Source organism: Polypterus senegalus, chromosome 17, assembly GCF_016835505.1.
Source record: "Polypterus senegalus isolate Bchr_013 chromosome 17, ASM1683550v1, whole genome shotgun sequence".
NCBI classification, from domain to species: Eukaryota; Metazoa; Chordata; class Cladistia; order Polypteriformes; family Polypteridae; genus Polypterus; species Polypterus senegalus.
In genome coordinates this window covers 10913643-10926481 of record NC_053170.1, presented here as the reverse complement: position 1 = coordinate 10926481, position 12839 = coordinate 10913643, and the positions used below count along the sequence as shown (strand labels likewise).

General features: G+C 34.3%; 1 protein-coding gene across 1 annotated transcript in view; it reads right to left on the bottom strand.

Moving 5' to 3' along the window:
- Positions 1 to 2525: 2525 nt before the first annotated feature.
- The window catches only part of stat5a (signal transducer and activator of transcription 5a), a 74881-nt gene continuing 64567 nt past the window's right edge, over positions 2526 to 12839 (bottom strand). Inside the window, exons 17-18 of the mRNA XM_039740705.1 lie at positions 8914 to 9018; positions 2526 to 7204 (exon numbers count right to left, since the gene is read on the bottom strand). Of these exons, the coding sequence (XP_039596639.1) occupies positions 7078 to 7204; positions 8914 to 9018 (232 nt within the window). The 3' untranslated portion in view covers positions 2526 to 7077. The remainder of the gene's footprint in view (positions 7205 to 8913; positions 9019 to 12839) is intronic.

Here is a 12839-nt window from a genome sequence, read left to right as displayed (position 1 = left end):
AAGCAAATCAGCTTAAAACTGACCAAGTGGAGGGCTTTCAAAACAACTGCCAACATGCCCAGGACTAGAAGTTCACCCCAAGAGCAGACCGCAAGATGCTAAAAGAGGTCTCCAAAACCCTAAAGTGTCATCTCGGAACTACAGCAGGCTCTGGCTAATCATGCCTCTACAATCAGAAAGAGACTGTACAAGTTTAACTTGCATGGGAGGTGTGCAAGGAGGAAACCTTTGCTTTCCAAGAGAAACATCGAGGCCAGACTGACATTTGCCAGAGATAAAGTTGACAAAGACCAGGACTTCTGGAATAATGTTCTTTGGACAGATGAGTCCAAAATTGAATTATTTGGACACAACAGCACAAACACAGCATTCCAAGAAAAGAACCTCATACCAACTGTGAAGCATGGAGGTGGAAGTGTCATGGTTTGGGGCTGCTTTGCTGCAGCAGGACCTGGTCAGCTCACCATCATAGAATCCACGATGAATTCTACTGTGTATCAGAAGGTGCTTGAAGAACATGTGAGACCATCAGTTAGAAAATTAAAGCTGAAGCGGAACTGGACCATGCAACATGACAATGACCCAAAACATACTAGTAAATCAACCAAAGATTGACCTGGAATGGCCAAGTCAAAGTCCAGATTTGAATCCCATTGAGATGCTGTGGGGTGACTTGAAAAGGGCTCCAAGTCAAACATCTCACAGCTGAAAAAGTTCTGCATTGAGGAGTGGGGTAAAATTTCCTCAGACCGATGTCAAACTGGTAGATGGCTACAAGAACCGTCTTTTATTTCAGCCAAAGGAGGTAACATCTGAAGGGTGTCCTATCTTTTCCTCAGTTAGAATAGGCACATCAGAAGATCTTGAAAAGACTTTTCTTCAGTTTTCTTTGTTTAGTTGGATTACTTTAATCTCTCTGTATTGTTGAAACAGATGAAATAACCATGTTACAAAAACCACATGCTTTCAAAGGGTGTCCTAATTTTTTCACATGACTGTAGGTAGACATTTTGAGGCATGTAATCAATACAAACCAATATTCTATATAAAAAAATAATTTTCACAAAATATTGCTGACTGTGGCTTGGATTTTTTGTGGTGCTTGGGAATCACCATGCTTCCATTTTTCAATTGTTTTATGGACTTCAGCTCATTGTGATACATCCAAGTTTCACCTTCTCAGTTATCAAATTTCTGATTTCCCAATCTGAATACATCACATCATGATTCTCCTCGTAACACTGTATGAAGTGATACTCCATTTCAAGAGCTGACATTCTGGGCACTCAGTATGGACAGTCCTTGCTCATTTTTAAAAAATCATGAAGATTGGATTCACCTGGCCCATAGTGTGTCTGCTCTCTCAAGTGACATGATTCTTTGACTTTCTATTACAATCCACTCCATGATAAAATTTTCATCCTTGGTCAATGTCAAACACTGGCCAGCTTCATCTTGACGAAATATCTGGTCATGATGAAATTCTGCAGCCCATCTCCCAGCAATGGCATATGAAAAGGTACTGGCTGTTCCTTGTACTCATTGACTTGGAAAGACTGAATATCCAAATGCACAATTTTTTTTTTTTTTTTCTAACAAAAGAAATTCAACAAGAGCACAAAACTTGAACTTGTGGTCATTGGCATTCATGTTGACTTGATTCTGAAACAAAAAAATATGCACTATAAACCACAAATGGTAAAAAAAAAAAAAAGTTGTAGTTCACAAATTTTAGTATACAGAAGCTAATCCTGGACCAGCTACAAACTCATCCCTGTAGGACTTCATTTTCAAGTTCAAGCTGAGAACTATTTGACCACACATCACATATACAGAGATTTGCTTTCTTCTATGTAGCAATGCCTGGGCCTACCTGATCAGTGGAACTTGGAGTCTCAATGTCCACTCCTGTTGTTGATTTATCCTCTGTTTGCTTCCTTCCACATTTAACAGTAACAGTCATGCTGAAAGTCAACTTTCAAAATCAAATCTGCATTGATTTTGAAATCACTACCAGATCAGAAAGATAGGGTAATTCAAGGTGAACAGACACCAGCATGACTGAAGTATAATTAATCCATTACTCATTCACACGAGTATCTAATCATTAGAAATTGCTGTTTTAAAAGAACATTTTAGGAGGAAGAGGCTATAAACAAATGACTTCTACAGAGTAACAAATACGGACATAAAAAAAAAAGAAAATTAAGCACATTAAACAAAGAGTCCAATTAAGAAAGAGGTTAACTTAAAATATATATTTAGCTTTAGATAATCAGAATGGCCAGAATGAAAGATCTTGGCTGATGTGACTTTTCCCCCCCATGACTGTTACCTAAAAATGTAGGCTCAATTTAATCAAATCTATAGTGTGAATCTAAATATGATCTTATTTTTGTCATGACTAAGATTTAAAAAAAAAAAAAAGTAAATTATAGCCGATTCCATACTGCAAAACCTTGCCTACTAAACCATTTAATGTAATTTATACAATGAGCAAAAAAAGACAAGAGAAGTACAAACACTGCTTGAAAAAATAATCCCTTTACTTAAGCGCCAGGACAAAATAGAAAGTGAAAAGACATTGGCATTGCATATGGGATCTGTTATGACAAGATAAAATACACTTACAATACACCTAGATTGTCATAAGCCAGAATTAGCAAATCTTAATAAACACAATTTGTTTAAAAAAAAAAAAATAGGTTTCTCCCATCTCATAAGCAATACTTTTTTTCAAAACCAAAGCATTTTGGCAGTAGATATGCACACTCCTAACAATTCAAAGAAAGCACTTTACAGGATATAGGCAGGAGGATATATCCCCTCCAGTCCAGGAGCCCAGAGATGCTGGTGGCAGCACTCCTGTGCGCCAATGTCGCTTTACCTCCTCCTGCTCCTCACCTGAGAGGCTGCAGCCTTTGCATAGTCAAATTGCATCTACTGTACATTGCTCAGCCCACAAAGCCTTTTCTGTGCTGTTCAGAGTAATGAATTAGGGCCTGCCGTGGTTTGACATACAAGCAAGAAACAAATGAAGGCACTTGTTTGCCTTTTCTATATCTTTTTAGTGGCAGTACATTTGTAAAGAAGTACGTCACAAGAGTTCTTTTAAGAAAATGGATACTTTTCATTGGCAAAGAAGTCAACAATAATGTCACTTTGCTTCCAGCTACTCCAAATTGGCCTTTTGGATCACTTAGTCTTGTGTCTCATGTAAAATCATTTGGGGTTTGATTACAAACATACATTAACAAAATGATATTTGCAATAATGTTTTGATGTCACAACCCTTAAACCCTGTCAAGTCAAGCAAATGTGACAAACTGCATCATTAAACACATTAAACACTATTGTAAAGCTATTGGGATAGTTATTTTGGCTAGAGTTTGTATTATTTACATCCCTCCAGTTTTGTTTAAACCACCAACCTACTCCCAATGCTTATAGAGTTGCAACTTAAGTACCCTCCAGGCAGCCTCACTGTATTAAAAAAACGTTTTGCATTTATTATACATATTGTCAAAAAAATGAGGAGTGAGCTTTATTTTTACATTTTAAAATCCCACACCATCTTTTTAATAACTTTTAAGAATGTTTCTAAGCATACACACAAGTTAATACAAAATAGAGGCCTGCTTTTTCCAAAACAGAATAAAAACCTGCAAATCCATTACCTAGCAGAAGCTTGAAAAGAAATTCCAGTCTGCTCTAACAAATAACTTTTTATTAAATGAAGGCATTATTTTCTGTCAAACCAGTGATTACTGTTCAACTCAACAGAAAAACACTAAGTAGCTGAAGTCAACGTCACCCTGCACTTTCAAACTCTTTTAAAACAAATGGTTCATTATCATTAAATAAAAATGTTAGAGCTCACGATTCAGGGAAAAATGTTTATAACCTGTAACACAAATATAGTACCTGTAATGCTTGATGGTGTTCCTACTGAAGAATAACAGCAAGGTTACAGGTTACTTTGTTTCCTATTTATCTTAAAATATTCATCTTATAAGTGAATACTGTTCTGCTTCATTCCAAATGTCTATAAGACACAAAGGCCAAGGCCTGTAAGAAAAGTACAAATTGCAGCTCTGCTATGCTCTTGTGTAGTAATCAGTATGTACTTAATTTCACATACAGCAGCAAGAGTTGTACAGATTATTTGATATTTTTAATATCTACCTAAATGAATAGCTGAACAACTGTAAATGTATACCTATTTCAATGCATTAACTGTATTAAATCAAAGAAAAATCCAAAAGATAATAGTAATGTGTAGTGCAAATAGTGATTTAAAACAGTCCATGAAGGAACATGATAATCTTAATAGGAAAACTGCTGAAAAATCATTTGCAAGCCAAGAAATCAAACAGTGGGCACAAGTACACACTGTGGTACTTTCAAATGTAAAACAGCACTTAGAGTTCAGTAAAACAGAAAGAAATGCAACGATTAATAACCAGGTACATCGAAATGCACTACCCCAAAGTGAGACTGATGAGGGCAAGTTAACTGAATGGCACAATGCCAGAGGTATGAACATCACTCGAGTAATTATATGTGCACTTTCTTCCAACATTCACACAGCATTCCGTGTAGTCCTTTTGTAATATGTCTGAATTGCACAGCTAAAAAACAAGACATCCATAAACAGTAATGCTTCATATTCAAATTCAGCATTTTGCTTGTTTTAATTGTTTATACTCTAAGTGCTTTTGCCATTGTTCTTGCATTTGTTTAGTTTTCTGATCGATTTCAAGGAATTTATTTTCTTGTACTTTAATTCTTAAGTAATTCTGGAAAAAAAGGATTGTAGAAGACTGATACTACATTTTGCTTTGAATTACAATCACCTGATAATAGTTCAAAGCCAAATATTTCAAGTCTGAAAATGCTGAAATAGAATCAGACAAATCTACCATATCCAAGAGGCACTGGGGCAGGGGTCAGACTGTAATTATGAAAACCAAAACCTCTATAAAAATCTGGATTAAATGAAGAATGAACAGCTGTGTCAATTTTAAACCAATACAACCCACGTGTAACAGCTTCATGGGGATGGTCTCCTTTTTCCTTTCTCATTGTCTGTTACAATTGGAACAAGTCAGAGTTTAATAATTGTCGATTTTCAATTTTAACATCCACTTGTTAATTTTTAAAATCCTTTCCATTGTCCTGCTGTGTATCAAATTTGTAAAGATTACATATAAGTAGAGAATGATATCAAGTACACAAATGCCTTACATTTAGAAGTGCAACCCTCAAAAGCGCCATGGAAATAATACAAATAAATATTGGTATTATGGTGTAAAGAATGAAAAGAAGCATAACATGTAATAGACTTTTTTCAGATTTTTAACATTTCAATGAAATGAAGGAGTTGGGGTAATACCATTGATCATTTTAAATGGCTGAAAGAAATCGCTTCCACCAGATAAGAATACATAAATCATGAATAATTACACTTAATTCCTGTAGTCACTCGTCATTTAAAAATATTTCAGTTTTAAAAACAAACTAAAAGTTGTACATTTAGCCTCCCACATGGTCACCTCGTCTCTGTCATGAAGAATTGTTTCTATGTATCACATGCATTTATTTATTTATTTATTTATTTTTTTTGTATTTATTTAATGAAAAACCTTAATGTCTTCTGTAAACCTGCGCCCAAGAATTGAATAAAAACACGTAAAAAAGCACAGCTCATCCTCTACTTTTATATATTTGTGTATGTATTTTATACATACATGAGTGTGAGAAAGAAAGAGAGAAAGACAGAGCCCAGCTCATTTGGACCAGCTATCTTAAGTTATATGACAATATACTAGAAATAATGGGTGTTAATATAATTCCCTGGAGTATCTTTTCAAGAAAGAAGTCAATCAGACACAAAACACATTAACAAGCTTCATTGTAACATTACATCTTTCAGTATACCTTTAAGATTCTTGTATGGCATTTTTATGTTGTTATTCCAAGGTTCATTTGATTCAATGGAGAATGTTCATTATATGTCCAGGAATACAGCTGTATGCAATAGGTATATAGATAGGAAAATAACATTTGAGAAAAATATTTCTTTATACTCGTAACACTGTAATGCTACAAAACCCAAGAATACATTGTTTTCTGCAGTCAGTTACATTCCTGAGATCCTTATGGCTTATTAGTTAGGACCTATCTATGTGGTATAACAAAGTAAGTTTTCAAAGCATTTTAGAGGGAATACTTTTAAACTATTTCATAAATACCAATTGCAGGGACAATACTAAGGCCACTGGAGAAAAAGGAATGGATCTAGGACAAAATAAATGTTACAAAATGCATAATACATTTGATACAAAGGGCAAAAAGTTCTCAACCCCAACTTATTTCCATCTTTTAAATGCATATACTGTTTTGTATAATTAACAAAGAAATAGGCCTAAAACGAAGCTAGTATCACTAGATCCATAATCCTGCTTAATGGAGATTCCTTCTATCATTCATCAAGAGTCAAAGTGCACCCTCATCAAACATTCAGTTCACTGCCAAAAACTGGGTTCACTGTTTCCACATAGCGTAAACAAAACACAAATATTTCTAAAACACAGAAACTGACAGGAATAATTATCTTGTTAAATGACTGCAAAAGTTTGGAACCTTTATGAAATAAAAAAGATAAACAATAAAATCCTGTTTCATGGCAAGGCAGTGAAATTCAATAAAGGTAACATTTGTGTGCCAACAAACCAAGATAAAAACTTTAAAGGATTGCTTTGTACAGTAGGCTTTCATTTTCTAAAACACAAAATATGCAAATTGTCTTTTTACAATATATCATATGTTTTCTCACTGCAGTAAAAACAACAGTTTTGTTTTGTATTACAAGCAATTAAAAGAAATTAACAGTAATAAGTCAATAAGACAAAAACAAAGAAAATGTGATATGCTTGCCATGCTCCAAATATTAGATTCACAACCATTATTATTAACATTTCACATTACGGTCCTTAAAAAAATATGAAACAACATTCTATGGAATTAAACCATCAGATAATTTTGCAAATATTCTTTTAGGGCAAAGGTTAAAGGTCACGACTGAGTGTGGCTTATCCACTGACTTTCCATTGGTCGCCGTAGCAGCTCTTCAACATGTCTTGCCACATCCATTGTATCATCAAGGTCAAAATCACCATCTGCGTCCAGCATTGGGTCACCACTGGAAATCAAATAGAGAGAAAAAAAGAAAACAAAAATAAAAGTTTGTTCAACTTTCCTTCACTGAGAAGGAGCCAGCAATAAAGAAGATTTTTTTTTTTTTCAAATTTAGCATGGCCAACAAAGCACAATATAAACACTCTAATATGTCAATTTAAAAAGTGTGGTGAATTTACAAAAATTCTTGAATCTGTCACCAGAATCAGTAACTGATATGCATTAGTCCGAGTATGTTTACATGGATTCAAAAATGATACGATCTACATGAACATTCCTATACACATTACATGATACTAACAAGGAGATCATTTACATGGTCTTTTCCCAATTAAACTTTTATATACTCAAAATACCAATGTCTTTTTATTTGACTTTTTTTCTATCAGCAGTTTAGTGCAGAATTTCACTCCACACACAAGTGTACTTTGACTGGTGTGGATGAAGACATGCAATATGCCCAGAAACTATTAATTGCCTGTAATGAGCACATTATTGCTTGAAAGAAATGTTTGAACGCTGAAAAACAACTTCTATACAAAGCACCTTGGAACAGCTTAATTTCCTACTTCTTTGCTATCATCTGGCTATCATTTTCTAGATTTCCAACTTATATATCTAGCTTTGGGATATACTGCAATAGTAAGCCTTCTGTGTGTTTGTTACAGTGGTTTAATTGCAATTCCCCATAGGTAAAGGCGAATGATATACAGATAATAACTATTAAGCAGTCAATGATTACATTTATTTGTTCTATACTATTTATTTGTATGTGCATACATTTATTTGTTCTATTTTTAAAAACATGTAAAGACTTGGAATGCCTCTGTTTAAATAAAAGAAGAGAGATTAGCAGTATCATTATGTGCTATAGCCTCTGGCTGCACAATGAAAAGTGTGGGTGCAAACAACAACAACAGATTAATTATTGTATGTGATGTATTTGACCAACAAGCAGCAACTTTTCCTGGGTTACATTTGTGTCAAATTTTCTGTAGCCTCACTGTGATCAACAGATATAATGAGACTACAATACCTAGCACACACTCCTTTTCTTTCGATTACATCATTTCATACACAAAAAAGTATTCAAAATTTAGCTCTGCATTAAGCTTAAATAGGCCTTCAAGCTTTACCTTCTAACTTATAAGGAATTAAAAGATTTGGCACCTACACAGAAGTTGGCTACTGAAAATGAAAGGGAGGATGAAGCCAAGTGGCACTGGACCTGCACAGAGCAATGCAGATTTGGAAAAGAAAATTCTGCTTGCTGGACTAAAGACCATCCACTTTGTGGACAGCTAAAAGCTATCCAACCAAAAATAAAAAATAGGCTGTTCCATAGAAGCAATATGTAAGTTCATAAAGTTGGATATATTACATAAATACTGGATTAGCACAGTTAGGACTCCACAGTAGACAGTCAAAATTGAATGATGAAATTGTAAAACATAGCTGAACACATTCAGAAGTCAAATAGGAATGTGACAGGCCCAAACAGTCTTAAAATGTACTGCAGAACATTTTTTCTGACAGATCTACAAATGTAGAAACTGACATATTGCACTACCACATAGATACCTACAAACAATAAAAACAGGATCTGGATGAGATTTAAAGAATTTAACATAAAATATGCACTTAGAATATAAAACGTTTTCCATTTTCATGAAATGTATCTGTTTGAATACATCAAATATCAGGGATGCTTACCTGGCAGGATATATGCTGTATGTTTGTGAGTGACCAACAGCTGGTGATGAAGCATGCTCCATGTATGTGTTGGCATTGGAAGAATCAGAGGATGCTGTTGCAAACCTACAGAACAAAATAATCAAGATAAAACTACTATCAATAAAAAGCAATCAAATAAAATCTATTATCAATACCTGGGAAATGTGTAACAGAAACAATATTAATTCTCTATATTTATGTTTACAGTATTTGGAATTCTTTTAGCATCTCAGATTAAAAAAAGGTGCACAGGCTTCTATGTTCTGAAGTCACTCATTCCAAGTAAAGGTCACAGCCAGTATCTATCTCAGCAGTATCAGTAACAACACAGATTGGATGCCAGTCCATTAGAGGACAATAAGTTTATTGACTATCCTAATATACATGTCATTGAGACTGGTAGAAATACCTGGAAAAACTCTTAAAAATAAAGTGAAGTACTATACAATGGCTATCAGAATGCAAAACGAAAACCTGATATCCAACACCCCTGTGTAGGGAAAAAAATTTCAAGGAAATTATAATTGCCTTCCTTGGATGTTGGTCACATCATGTCATTGCTGCCAACCACTAAAACCAAGTCAAGGCATAGACACTAATCACACAATTAAAATTTGGCATACCAAAAATATTACAAGTGAATTATGATTTCATAATCAATCTTGTTTTTAAACAGCTGCATTAATACAATTGAGAATGCATTGCCCCATTTGTGACAAGACATACAAGTAGGTATCATGTGTTTGGAGATGGAAGATTCACTGATTTAACATGACAACTGAAACATTTTGATAAGTACAACCTTTTCTAAAATAAAAAATATGTGGATTTATAAAGCAACCCACTGCCAGATGGACTAAGTTTATATTTAATAGATTAACACAAGGACACGGCACATAAGCTAAAATGACATATCACTAGAATCAGTAGATTCCATGCCATTTTCATGAGTCTTGAAACAAGGGACTAATCTATAATAAAGATAAAGATAATAATAATAGTAATAATAATAATGGCAGCTGTATCAATATGTATGGTAAAATAAGGTTAACTCACAAACATTTCTAGACAAACGGCCAAATGAAAGAAGTGTATTCAGTAGCGCTGATGTTGTAGAATATTATTTATCCCGTTTTGTTTTCAATTAGCAAAAAATCCTTGCTTTTTTCTCTTATTTGCTTTAGTGCCGTCCCATAATCAAAATATTTCCCATCTTGTTCCTCCTGGTTGCTGTGAGGAGAGTGGCTAGTTTTTTGGGAATAAGAAAGTTGTTTGCAATTAAGCTCCTCATTACATCAGCTGTGCAATTTAGAGAATGCATCCACTACTCAGGGGCAAATGTTGTTAAGATACCTTTCAATAAGGACATCCACTTTATCATTCACCATGACTACCCACTTACTCCTTAGGCATGTTGATACAAGATCCATTGCATCTTCTGGAAATCTTCTATATAACTCCTCCATAGAATGGACTATCAGTTTAGTCCTGACATACTACTTTTATAATGGTTAATCAGTTACACTGACTTTTTAGTAAATGTCAAGCAAGTCTCCGGCTTCTCTGCTGAATTGCATAAAATGAACACCATCTTTTCTTAGCGCATTTCTTAGCTGAGCCCCAACGATCTAAAAATGGACTTACTAACGCAAGGTCATGGTCTATCATTTCTGCTGTATCAGAGTTGGAATATCATCGATAAATACAGGCATGTGACACAAAAATTCAAATATGGTAATATTTTTCAAAATCTCCATGCCTTTAAGGTCATTCTGTTGTTTTTACATGACTGTCTAAGGTTCAAAACACCTAAATAGAGCTTAAGCTTAACAACTTTCACAGTTAAAGCAGTTCTGCAACACTCAAGAGTAGAATGTAAAAATCATAGTACAGTGAAGTTATTATCTTGTGAGATGTCTTCATATAAAGTACTTTATTTTCTGCATGACTTGTAAATAATGGTATCAGATGTTCAATATCATGCTTATTTTTAATCTTCTTGCCTTGAGGCCAGTGAAAATCTAAATAAATTTTACAATTAGCATAAACCTATAATGGGTAATGTGTTAAATGTTATGGTTAGGCACAGTGAGGGGAAAAAAACAACAATAGTTCATTCCTACTTCTGGTGGGAGAATACCAAGCCTTTTTATTAAATGCAACAATAGGAACTGCAGAGGGTATACAAAACACTATGAAAATACGACAGATCCTACACATAGACACCTTAGGCAAGATATATTACACTTGGGTCAATTTAATTACAAAACATGTCCTGTGTCAATAAAAGGTGAGTTTGTTGACATGCTTACAGGGTATATCATTGAGTACAGTTAAGTAACTTGATCAATAAAAACTGATAACATCTAAGCTTGCCCAAACAAGTAGATTAGAGAGTTATAGAATGCAGCCAAGCTTGCTACACAGATTGTGGGGCAAGTTCCTGCCGCATGTTTTGTAACATTTTCCTCTACAATATGCATATTAAATTATTAACTAAATGGGGAATGAAGCGGCAGAGATCCATTAGGGGTTGTTAATTCATTAGTAATATATTAGTAATATATTCATGCTTGCTGTTTTGTTTAAAACTTGTATTTGGTCGTTTTAAACTTTAATAATCATATGATCATAAAAGTTGGTTCATATTTTAAAACTGCGATATCCCCTTGTGATACCCAAAAGTTATGCAGTTTGAACTGCTGTTCTTATCGTTTCTTTGCTATTCAAAGGTGTTTTGAAACACTCACTGCATTTGTTTCTCACAGTTTGTCTCCATCACTGTGCTTTGGAGGACTTTTGTTTATAGAAAGTACTGAGAGCAGAGATTATACATTTATCATAAGACTGTGAAAGAGTTAAGACTTTTTTCACTAACAAGCTTTACAGTACATGCCATTGCATGCTTGACTAAAAAGTAGCCAGGAATTGTACTTATTCAACCAACTTGGCTAAATTAGTCTTTACCTGCTTCCCTGCTCTTACCAAATTTCTTAGTCATATTGAAACTGATTTTACTTGTTTGGGCATCTGTAGTTACTTCATTCTGAATGTAATGTCCTAGAGTGAGCTACCTCTCATTTTGTTTCTTTCATGACAGCACAGTTTATTTCCATGCTGTTTTTTTCTAACACTCTGTATAGCTTCTTAAGCATGGGAAAGGAGCTATAAAAATAAAATGTACAGTATTATTATTATGGTGCCCATCTGCACAAACTCAATGCAAAAATTTATACTATCTGATTCTTCCCTTTTCTTGTGCGTAGATGGCACTGAAAAATTACAGGACTATACAAGTCAAGGCTGATTACAATGATCAAAATATGCACATAATTTAAACTGGGTGGTACAAACTTTGTGAGGTCAGTATGAAAAAAGTATATTTACTATGCACTTGAGATCTATCCCTGAGACACAAAAACCTGCCAGACAAGAAGTGCTGAAGTACAAAACAACTTTGAAGAAGGATGAGAGGAAAAAAAATAATTTGCTGTTGAGGAATTGAGAAATAGTGCACTCTTTAGTCATAAGGAGAAAATAGCATTTCAGTAAAGGACTGAGTAGCAAGCACTGCTGTATGTTAAATAAATCCAGGTTCAACATATATATACAGTGGTGTGAAAAACTATTTGCCCCCTTCCTGATTTCTTATTCTTTTGCATGTTTGTCACACAAAATGTTTCTGATCATCAAACACATTTAACCATTAGTCAAATATAACACAAGTAAATACAAAATGCAGTTTTTAAATGATGGTTTTTATTATTTAGGGAGAAAAAAAATCCAAACCTACATGGCCCTGTGTGAAAAAGTAATTGCCCCCTGAACCTAATAACTGGTTGGGCGACCCTTAGCAGCAATAACTGCAATCAAGCGTTTGCGATAACTTGCAATGAGTCTTTTAC